This window comes from Lupinus angustifolius, chromosome LG14 (assembly GCF_001865875.1).
Source record: "Lupinus angustifolius cultivar Tanjil chromosome LG14, LupAngTanjil_v1.0, whole genome shotgun sequence".
Classification (NCBI taxonomy): Eukaryota; Viridiplantae; Streptophyta; class Magnoliopsida; order Fabales; family Fabaceae; genus Lupinus; species Lupinus angustifolius.
Window position 1 is genome coordinate 13,844,602 of NC_032022.1, and position 12,098 is coordinate 13,856,699.

At 32.1% G+C, this 12,098-nt stretch overlaps 2 protein-coding genes across 2 annotated transcripts; both read right to left on the reverse strand.

Annotated features, from left to right (window-relative positions):
- Positions 396-1,076, reverse strand: LOC109326409. Its single transcript, XM_019559093.1, has one exon. It carries the CDS (start codon positions 1,074-1,076, stop codon positions 396-398), a length of 681 nt encoding a protein of 226 aa, XP_019414638.1.
- Positions 10,325-11,517, reverse strand: LOC109326145 (AT-hook motif nuclear-localized protein 17-like). The gene has a single exon (XM_019558822.1). It carries the CDS (start codon positions 11,249-11,251, stop codon positions 10,421-10,423), a length of 831 nt encoding a protein of 276 aa, XP_019414367.1. The 5' UTR covers positions 11,252-11,517; the 3' UTR covers positions 10,325-10,420.

Genomic DNA, 12,098 nt, shown 5'->3' on the forward strand with positions numbered 1-12,098 from the left:
ACTTTCTATCTTCCATGAGCATAGTGTATCCCTTTTCAAGAAGCTGTCCAAGACTCAGCAAGTTGCTTCTCATCTTGGGAACATATAGTACATTCTGAATGCAGGAGTGATTTCCATCCCTTCTCTGAATTGAAATATCACCTATTCCTTCAGCTTCAATGCAGCTGTGATCTGCAAACTTAACTTTGCTTTTTGATGTTTCATCCAGAGATACAAACCATTCCTTGTGGCCTGTCATGTGGTTGGAGCACCCTGTGTCTAGATACCAACAATCATCCTTGGTGATGTCCTTTTCTGTTGTTACCATGAGGAGGACTTGATCTTCATCAGACTCATTTTCTTGGGCTATTTTAGCCTCAACATCACCTCCTCCACTTAAAAATTTGTTTCTGCACTCAGAAGCATAGTGGCCAAAGATCTTGCATCTGAAACACTGAATCTTCTTCTTCTGGATCTCTGTCTAGACTTCTCTCCTTGATTCTTTGCTCATGTGCTTCCAATGAGCTCTGCAATTCCTCAATCTTGATGTCCTCAAGATTCTTGGACTCCTCAATTGCCACAACAATGTGGTCAAATTTCGGATTCAAGGTTCTCAACACCTTCTCAACAATCAATTGATCCTTCATGATTTCACCACATCCCTTCATTAGATTAGTAAGGGATCTGATTTTTGTGAAGTAATCAGCAATGGTGTCCTCATCCTTCATTTGCAGAAGTTCATATTCTCTCCTCAATGTCTGCAATTTCACCTTCTTTACCTTCTCTGCTCCAGCATAGCATCTTCCAAGAATGTCCCAAGCTTCTTTTGATGTGCTAGACTGTGCAATCTTCTCAAAATTCGAATCATCTACACACTGATGAATCATTGCCAGAGCTTTGCAATCTCTCTTCATGCACTCTCTGTGAAGGGATCTCTGCACTTCAGTAGCTTCATCTTCCACTGCTTGGAATCCATCTTGCACAACATCAAGAACTTCTTGATATCCAAAAAGAACCTTCATCTGCACTTGCCATCTTTCATAGTTCTTTCCATTTAGAGTTGGTAGAACCATTGTAAATCCGCTATTGCTTGCCATTTGTGAGCTTCCTTCTTCCTTCTTACCACAGTTCCAAGATCAAGGAATTATGGCTCTAGATACCACTGTTACAGCAACCAAAACGTGTTGCAGAAGAAGAAAGGAATGAAAACAGAAATGAATGAAAGGTAGAGAAGAGATAGTGATTGAAGAGTAAAGATAATGCAAGAAGAGATTTGTTATTGATCAATGTAAATTGAATTACACAATGCATCAACTAACTTTCCTTATATAGCAACTACCAACTAACTATCAACTATAAATGGAAAGTATAAAAAAAAACAGAAAACTGAATTACAAAAAACTCTCCTAATTTTAACAGTGATCTAATAGTTAAGATAAAGAATTTAATGAATAAAATAAAAGAAATTATGTGTTTGAGTATCATCTATAATAAATTTAAAAAATTAAAAAGAGAATTATAAGATGTTCGAATTTTACCCGCATCAAATACTAATATACTAATATTTGCCTTACTCTTTCAATGTTAGAGTTGACTAGTTATCTTTTCGGCAGAAAGTTGTTTCTTGTTACGGGCTTACGGTAAATGGAGTTCATATTGAAACCATTAAAAGTTTGGTTTGCATTGGTTATTATTTTTATTATTAGATTCTTAACCACATCTATTAGGATTTCCAATAAAAAGCATTCACTTTTGGGTCTTAATAAATTACTCACTCGATTGTTGATTGCGATTTAGTAACAAAATTTAAGTAAAAGTTGTCAAAAATATATTTAAAAGTAACTTAGCAATTAAAAAAAGAGTATTAAAATATGACAAACTCATAATATTTAAAAATCTTTTTTTAATTGCTAAATTACTTTTAAATATATTTTGATAACTTTTACTTAAATTATTTTACTAAATCGCTAAATTAGCCTTTGTTCATATTTTCACATCTTCTTAGTATATAGGTTTGTTCTAACTCCAACCCTACCTTTAGAAAACAGTGGTCAAGGAGCATGATTTATCCGAATTTAAATCTTCTATACCATTCTCTTATACCCAACTCAATACCACTAATAAGAATATGTCACATTTTATTAAATAAGAAATAACTTAATTTTAAATTTAATACTATATATTTAGTAGTATATAATTAGTTTGAGATATAGTAATTTTGATATAGATAATTTATATTCAGATATATCCAATAGTAGGGAGAAAAGGTGTCCCTCAGCGCAGTGGCCCCACTCTATTTATGCTACATACGAATGTATTTCGATTCAATGAACTTGAACTGCTTATTAGGGTGAGTAATAATAAGTACTAAGTATCTTATCCGCTAATACGTTTTATCCCGTCATAATTTAATCTAAATATTGTTAACTTTTATTATTGGATTTGAAGTTGAATATGTGTTTAAAAATTTAAGTCGTCTCATAGTCATTAATCACTTTTCTAATGACATTTTTTTTATCAGCTCAAAATAGAAAATTAATTTTGGTACTAGAAACTATTTATTGATATAATTTCATATTTTTTGTTTTTTAAAGTTATTTTTATTAATTATATAGAACAATTTTATACAAATAGTTTATAGTCACAATATCTGAATCATTTCATATATAACTAATCTCATTTCTCAAAATACTTTTATGCATATATAAATATAAATGATTAACAATATATATATATAATACTCTATCTGAGAAATGCATTATATTTAATCATATTAGATCGATTCAGATTTAAAAGTAAAGATGATTGATATTTATGATTGAATTAGCTTTTAAATTTATAGATGAGTTTGAATTTAAAAATAATTCAATTTACATTTAAGATTGGGAAGTGTTGAGCCTTACTTAACGAATACTCACAATATTTATTAAAATGGTAGTACGCATGAATAAGAGATTCTCGATGAACAAGAAAGAATGAGAAAAATGTTATTGAATTGAATTTCAAAGTTACATTGAATCATCAATATAAAGGGAAGAAAACACTAACTACGCTAACCAAATTAACTAACCGACTAACAAAAGCTCAACTATTTTAACAATATTATTGGTTGCAATATGATATTAATATGGTAGTAAAATATCATTTTTTTTAAATTATAATTAAAACTGTGTAAGTAACATTCCTTTCTAGCTTAGAAACAATTCTTAATATTGGTTTTCACTTTTCACACAAAAATATTTGTTTTCCTTTGTGGGTGATACATTTCAAAATATAGTTTTTCATTTTCATGGAAAAATGTTGTAGTATTATTTGGCTTTCAACAATTTTGTCTATTTGTCTTGCGAAGAAAGATGACAAATGGCATAAATGTAAAGGTCAAATCTTGGCTGCAAAGAGAAAAAAGTGTTAAATATGTAATATCTTACATTAAATGAGATGATAATTCATGTCAAATATAACATCTTATTGTACATAGTCCTCTTTATAGCTGCATTTCTGCTCATCTATATAGAACCCTCTTGTAATTTCTTATACACATTGTACCTTAATAAAATCAACTTTTTTATGGATAAAAAATATGGAATTCACCATATGTCTTTTTTCCTGCTCTTTTTCCTTATATATATATAGTGGTAAAAATTCAGTGGTAAAAATTCAGATGCACGTCTCACACTTAATTTGGTTACACGGTCCTAGATTAATTAAGGAATTTTCTATTGCGTTTTTGAGATTTGTTTAGACTTTTCTATAACATCTTATTCACATACATTATAAAAACCCTTTAACCTAATGTTAGTTTTGGTCAAGCATTTATCCGAACCATGCACATCGTGTATCTGATTATGCATTTCATATTAGCTGACACTTTTACCAACAAGATGTTAATCTAGTTGTGTAAGGTTCTGCTAAATCTCTAAGATAGATTCAAATATCAAGCGTTTGATTTCTAAAAACAACATTTATTATGAGGGGCAATTACACCCAAAAATGATTAGTTCATTATCAAAAGTATTAAAAAATACGTTTGGTCTTACTAAAAAAAATTAACTGACTCCTTTTGTTTTATTGCATCATGGAGCAACATGCATGCATATAACAAACAAGGACAAGTAGTGATCACTATTAGAAAACAAAGAAAAAACACAAATAAACAACGGTCATCTAAAGTCACAGATGGAGGCAATGAATAAGATGAATATGCATCAATTGTGGATAATGTAATGTGGACACAAAACCAATTGGATTTTGTTACATATCACCTAGCATAACAATTCCATATTGGATACCTATCACTATCTATATTCAAAAATAGAAGATTTATTCTTTCTTTTCTTGTCCCCTTTCTTTTTTGATGAAATTATTGCCACCTTTCTATTCCTTGTCTAGTTGCAAGCATATAAGTAATCTTCTAAGACCCATGACCTTTAATTACTATAGCTACCATGCTTTGTCACCTTCACGATTTGATACATGCAATAAACTCAACCGCTCAAATTTAATTTCAACATGGACCATATGTTTTTATTAGGGAGGACGATATGGTCTATTTAATTTCTTCACAGGTGGTTTTTTTCGGTGAATAGAGATAGCTATTGGTTTTAAGTTTTAACTTATCTAAACCTTGTTGAATTTTCAAAATGTATTAACCATTTTAGAATTTGATTTTTTTTAGCCTCACACAACTTTAGTGATTTCTCATTATTTTTTATTCTGGAGATTCAATCCTTTGAATCAGACAACATTATGGAATTTGCTCAATGAACGTAAGTGATTGGTAAATGCAGATGTTATTTTTAATAATCAAATTTTTAATGAACAAATTCTTTTGTGGACATTGCGACCAATGTTATTAAACTCGGATCAGTCAATGACTCGATCAGGGTACTGGATCAATAAGTCACTGCTTCAACCAGTAGGTTAATGGTTGGACCGGTTAACTCAGTTTGCATTAAAAATTATAAAAAATTCATAATATTACGTGACAATATTTAATAATCGTATACTCAAATTTTAAAAACATTATCATGTCTAATTAAATAACAGAAAAAGAATATTTTATTACTATAAAATGACATAAGTAAGTTGATAATATCATCAAACAACATATGAACTATGTTTTAATTACAACAAAAACATACAGTTTAAAATTTAATTAAACAATGAAGATTTTGTTATAATGTAAACTAACAAATGACAAACATAATTAGAAATAAGTTAAAAGTACTTGTTTTTTTTTATTGAAAACGACATCAATTTCGTTGTTTTATAAAAACAATATTTTTTGATTGACTCGGTCAGTTCAACCGGTCCGATCACTTAAGTCACTAGTTTTATGTTTAAACTAACTGAGTCAACCATATTTGATGCAAAATCAGTTAGACGAGAGGCTCGAACCGATTAGATGTTTGATTCACAGTTAAACTGGTAGTACCGGCTGCTTCAAGCCGAGTTTTATTACACTTATTGCAACTCATTTTTATAAACAGAGGCAGCAAAGTCAACATAAAATTAGAAAATGAATTATTAGGTTTAGGGGAACCATAGCTCAAAAAGGTTGAAAAATATTTGATTTGGTCCATGGTCCTTTGATTATTAATTGACTTAATTGTTACTCAAGTTTTATAACTATGTGATTTTATTATGATCCAAGTTTTTCAACTTTAAAACTAGTACATTGTTATAAGTTTTTTTTTATAAAATATTTCTCCTTCACTGTTTCAAAATCGCTTTCTTTCTGATAAATAATTTGGTGTATTTGCTTTTCTTTTGCTTAAATGGGATCTAGAAATGGAATCTATAAGACTGTTACGTACAAAGATTCCGAACAATCAAAGCCAACCTTATATTTGGCAAATCAAAGTAAGGTGGTACACATATCCGTCCCTTCTATAAATAGAATACATATATTCAGCATATAGAAAGGCAAAATTTAATACAAATAATTTGCCACTTTGTCTTATTACTGACATTATATGATAATAATTCTAATTTTTTTTTAATAATTTTAAGTACACACTTAATATTATTTTTAGTGTTTAAATATAATATGTAATCTAATATCTATACTATTTCACCAACAAGGTGTTGACCTAATAGTATAAGGCTCCATTAAAACTTTAGGATGAACAAAATGACAAAAGTTTAATTCCTACAAGCGAAACTTGTTATGTGTCATACACTAGTTCATATAAAGCTAGCTATGGATAAAGCTTGTAATATAAGAATCTTAGTAATTGACATACAAGTATCTTTATGATTTATGAAAGATAACCGAGGGTTTCTATGAAATTGATAACTTATCCTAGTTTTGGAACTAATTTCGGAGACTGGTAGCTACTTGCTACTCGTTATACTCACGTAAAATTTTAATTTTAGTCGTCACATTGGTATGGGTAGGGTTGGAAATGAGCCGAACTGAGTCGAACCAAAGTTCAGTTCAGTTTAGCTCGATAAGGATTGGTTCAGCTCGAAACTCGACTCGAGTTCGATACAAATTATTTTCTTAGCTTGAGTTTAGTTCGGTTAAGTTCATGAACTATTCAGCTCGGTTTGAATTGGTTCATTAACTCAAATAATTAGTTTTTTAAAGAAATATTATTTATATATATATATATATATATATAAATATAATCTTATTTATATATATAATAAATATATATATCGAGTTAGTTCATGAACCCAACGAGTCGAACTATATCCAACTCAAGTTCAGCTTATTTATTTAACGAGCTCAAATTCGACTCGTTTGGTTCATGAACCAAGTTTTTTGAGCTAAATAACAATCAAATTTCAAACGAATACCGAGTTGGTTCGGTTCATTGTCAATTATGATTTTTTGCGGGTAATTAGCCACAAATTTAATTGGTATTCACAAGTATGTACTATGTGTTTAAAAGGTACCTGTTAGCAGGAAAAAAAAAATAAGAAAACAATATAATGTGCATTGTGCACCACCAAATTATAATTTTACGATCGAATTAAACAATTCAAATATAAAAAATCCAATTTCAACAAGATTATAAAGTAACTTCATACATTATGGATAGTAAGAGGAATCATTATATATGTGTCCATCCGTATACATTGTGATTAGTTTGAAGAACCTCTTTCTAAAAAATTTGGGTGCCCATTTGTGACTAGTGGGTGTTCAAATTTAGGCCGGTCCAAAACAAAAACCACAAACCGATCCAAAGTAGACCGAAACTGCAAAAACCGAATGTATTTGGATTGTATTGGATTTATTTTTTAAGGACCGATCGGTCCGGTCCGGTCTTCGGTTTCACGTCTGGGATCCAGACCAGACCGATATTATTAAGTTAACTAAAATATATCACATAAGCATTAAGCAGTAAGCTAAACACAGCAAAAACGCATATAAACTGTCGAAACAATATGAATATTGATGTTTCTAATCTTGCTATTAAAAGAATCAAACTTTTCTTCATTGTCCTGGTTACTACCTTGTTGGTGTTGTAGGCTAAAATTGAAGGAATTTATATGTTTATATTTAAAAAATAGACCGATCCAAACCGGACCGAAACGCATATAATATTTGGACCGGATTGGATCGGACATTTTAATATAAATGGACCAGACCGGACCGGACCGCATACAAATTACGCGTTTGGATCGGATGATTTTTTGCTTAAAAACCGATCCAAATGGACCGCGAACACCCCTTACCTCTATCATGTGGATTTTACTTAGTGGTACCCAAAGTCCTAGTAGTTTTGCCATTTATTCGAACGTCATTTCCATTAAAGGAGATATAAGTATGTATTTACTCTTTATTTTTAATGACAAAAGTGTAGTTTCATAATCAAAGGTGTAAGTCATTGAAAGTTACATTTTCCTTTGTTTTTTGAGATTATTGTCTCTCCATTAACGAAGAGTGTGGGTGAGCATTCGTCCGGTTAACATGAGTTAAGGCTTGTCCATCATCAGGCCCCAAATGTGGCCGAGTCATTTTTGAACTCGGACCTAGACCCGAAGTTATCCCAACCCTAAATATAAATCAGGTAAGTCTTTAAACCTGAATCCGGCCTATACGCGATTAACTATAATGTATACTCATTTTAGATAAAATACTTTCAATATTAGTTATTATTATGAATATGTAATTTGAGATATAAAATGATATAAATAATATATTAATATATTATTAATTATCTATATATGATCAAAAAATTAGAAAATCAATGATATTTTCGACCAAAAAATATTATTACTCTGTAAACATCTGAATAAAGGCACATACAAATATGATGAATGAGTAACCATAAGAGGGGTCAGAATGAATCATGTTTGGTCCACTTCCGATCATAATTATTGATCGGGTCTAATTTTTAAATGTGAACCCAATCCTAGATCTGATGAGACTGACTATATTCAGGTTTGGTCATCATCGGGTCATACTAATTGACGAGAAGCGTTAGTCCAGCTCACCTCATAGAGAATCCTAACTCCTTCAAAACCCACTTATCTATATTTTTACCAAATTAATAAGTTAATATGCAAGTGATGTAAGGATTTTAGCAGAAGTTTGTAGTTCCATGAAGAATAAGATCCCACGATGACACAATAAAGTTGAAGCACAGTAGCACTCAGGAGCAAGTGTTCAAATTGGAGGTCATCTCATGCTCTAACTTTTTAAAAAGTTTCTCTTTCCATTAAATTGCAAAATCCAATGACCGATAACAAAAGAAACAAAAACAAAGTACAGATATATCAGACGCTATAAGGTAAGAAGATGTAGAAATAAAGTTAAGAAGCTAGTGAAGGTTGTTCTAGGAGCTATCATCAAGAACCGTATCCCATTAAAGCCAAAGCCAAAAAATAGCAGAAGATGACCGATGCGTGGTGCTGAAAAGTAAAAACTGACACGCATAACCCTAGCCACGTTCTCATACTGCTATTTATTGTCACTTTATCAAGTCCAACAAGGCCGATAAGACTTTTTTTGGGTACAAAAATGATATCATCTTATCTATAGAATAAAGAATTAATCTATTTTAAAGTTTATGATTATTTCTCCAAAAAAAAGTTTTACTTTCAAAAATCGAATGCTTATAATTTTAGACATCCTGAGATTTAACGGGACCTTAACTAATATCTAATAAGACTTGTGGAGAAAGAAAAATGTATGATGAATTCGATGGGATCCATCATTCATAGCTTCTGCAGAGTCATCAAACTATAGCCAAAGTTATCGTCATCCAATAACCACACCAGGCAGGTCCCTCATTACAGTGCAGTGCTTCAGAGATTCTCAGTCACAAACTTCAAAGCTTGGCCCCTTTTACCTCGACCAAAAGCTACTTTGAAAAATCTAATGCTAACTAGTGTTTAACCTAGCTAGATAGCTAGATATATGCATTAAAATGTAACTAAATGTCGTCATATTTGACCAAACATGTAACTAGGATTATAATACAAGAGAACATGATGGTCCATTCTCGAAAGTTGACGCCTAGAACTTTCAGGTGCCATATAGGACATTTGTGGAATAGGTTGATAGGGAAAATTAGTGAATATATTTATAGGTTGAAAAGTTAATTATGGACTCTAACATCATGTCAATTATAATTTTATATTTCTATAGTTGATTATATTTTACATTTCATATAGTTAGTTTTATCTCCTTCAAAAATGTAGAAGATATAAAACTCAAAAGGTATAAAAAAGTGTATATATTAATCCATCTTTATCATCACACTCTTTTGTTTTATCCAGAGCAGTCGTTGGTATATAACTAGACTTCCTTAAGTATACTAATAGGGTTCAGTTATTGATGAATATTGCTTACAGAATAAAGCTCACATTAACTATCTTTTCTTTATTAGGAAACAAAATCTATGTTTGTTAATCTATTAGCGCCCAACATTATATCCACTGCCACACATAGGTGTAAGAATTCCAAACACATCTTCTACATACACTTCATTCATTAATCTAGAATTAATTCTTATAATTGTCCTCATTGATTATTATAGCATGCAATGATTCTTGGTGAATACCAAACAAATATAACCATCACTTTAAATGAATAAATTAAAAATGAAAAAGAAAGTAATATATAATTCTTCATGCAACAAGCTAAGCGCATCTCGAGTTTTCTTCACTAGCAAGCAAAACAAATTAACTACTACCTCATTGGGTCGGTCAGAAATGAATATATGACTACTTCTCATATTGTGAATTGATTTTAAATCAAACTTTAACACTACTAAGCAGAAAATTAAATGATAATCACTAATCTATCTAGAATTCAAGCTAATACCAATATTACAAGAAAGTTACAACTAAAGCAGCAAATTAAATCAAACTAACAAGACAAGAAAAAAAACAAGAACCAGCATCTATCTAGAATTTGATTCACAAAAAAACACAAAAGTTAAGAAACAAAAAATAACATAGAATCAAACAACAAAGTGAATTATCAATAAGGTGGTGGTGGTGGTGGTGGTCTAGCGGTTGGAGCCCAAATCACATCAGACGGCATATGACAGCTGTACATAGACATCCCACACGACTCTCCCTGCCCATCTCCGCCACCTGACACCGGCGGCGACTGTCCTTCCCCACTCCCTGACACCGAATTCCTCCCCTCTTCCTCCGGCATCAGCCTGTGATACGAAGGGTTGTTGAACGATGCTGCAATCACCATCACCGTCCCGGCGGCGATCAAAGCGCCGGAGACTATTCCTCCGACGATCTGCCCCTGAGGTCCGGCGAGCGTGATAGAGAAACCGTTGGGCATCGCCATTGAATCCGAAGAACCTTGATGCTGTGGAATGAAGGTAGCGGAAATAGAGAGGATATCCAAACGGCCGTGAAAAGTAACGGTAGCTCCAGGAGTAGTTGACGGTTGACGGAGCGTGACGTTAGCGACGGTTCCAGAACCAGTTAAGACACATAATCCAATATTCTTGCGACTACTGAACCTAGCTATGGCTTCAACAACATCGTTTCCTCCAGAAACTTCTAGAATGTATGGACTCATCGCTGGTTCTGGGTCACGGGTTATTATTACCGGCGGTCTGGGCTTGTTTTTGGAACCAGGTGGCCGGCCCCTAGGGCGGCGCACGACCTCAATGGTGGCGCCGTCGCCGGTGGAGGAGTTGGGCTTGAAGGCGGTGTTGCCGTCGTCGACGGAGGGTTGGAAAGGGTGGTTAGGGAATTGGTTATGTTGGGGTTGAGATTGGTGAAGCTTTGAGAACATGTTTGGTGTTTCAGTTTTTGGGTTTTGTTCTACATATTCTCCTTTCATTTTCTTGATAATTAATTATCTCTCAATTTTTGTATGAGTTCAAAGTCACTATCTTTTGTCTTTGATTGGTGTAGGGTTTGGTTTTTTTGAGGTTTGTTGTAATGAAATAGAGAGGGTAGAGACCAAAGACAAAGATGGTAAGGCTAAGGGAGAAGGAAAAAGTGTGTAGGGATGTTTCAAGTGTTTTTGGATTTGCTTATTATAGCATAATCTATCTACATCTATTTATCATATTTATATTGTGAATGGGGATTGGGGGAGAGAAGAGGAGTTGGAAATAGTGTCACTTGGTAGAGAAGCAAAATTAGTATAGATATTAGTGAAATGCATAATATAAAACTCTTGTCTTCATAAGAGAGTTTTGATTTTTGTATACTATTAAATGTATCTCTACTATATAAATAAGTAATTAATCATTTTTGGTATGTGATTATCTCTCCCACTGAGTATCGTTTCCAGAAATTGAACTTTTAATCTTTTAGTCATTCTAGAGATTACTTGGTCTTACATTATTAGACTAATATCATTTAACATAAAAACTAATACTTTTAGGTGTAGTAGACATTGTTAGTTTTGTCTAAATCAATAGTTTTTTCTACTAATATTTGATATACATAAAAACAAACTTTTACTAATTGGGGTTAAGCTTATTTGTAACTTATGAACCTTTTATTTGTGGGATGTGTTAATATAAATGGTGTTGTTTTTTATCCTTGAATGGGGTGTGTTAATATGAATGATTATTAAGAAGAATGGGGAGAAAGAGATTGGAATGGGAAAGGAGATGGAGAAAAAGAAGGGAGGTGGGTGAGCTTGGAAACGAAGTAAAGACTAATGGCGCCGCTAG

Bases quoted from the DNA above. Each gene is read 5' to 3' on its own strand.
- LOC109326409 (XM_019559093.1), bottom strand. From the start codon at position 1,076: ATGGCAAGCAATAGCGGATTTACAATGGTTCTACCAACTCTAAATGGA.
- LOC109326145 (XM_019558822.1), bottom strand. From the start codon at position 11,251: ATGAAAGGAGAATATGTAGAACAAAACCCAAAAACTGAAACACCAAAC.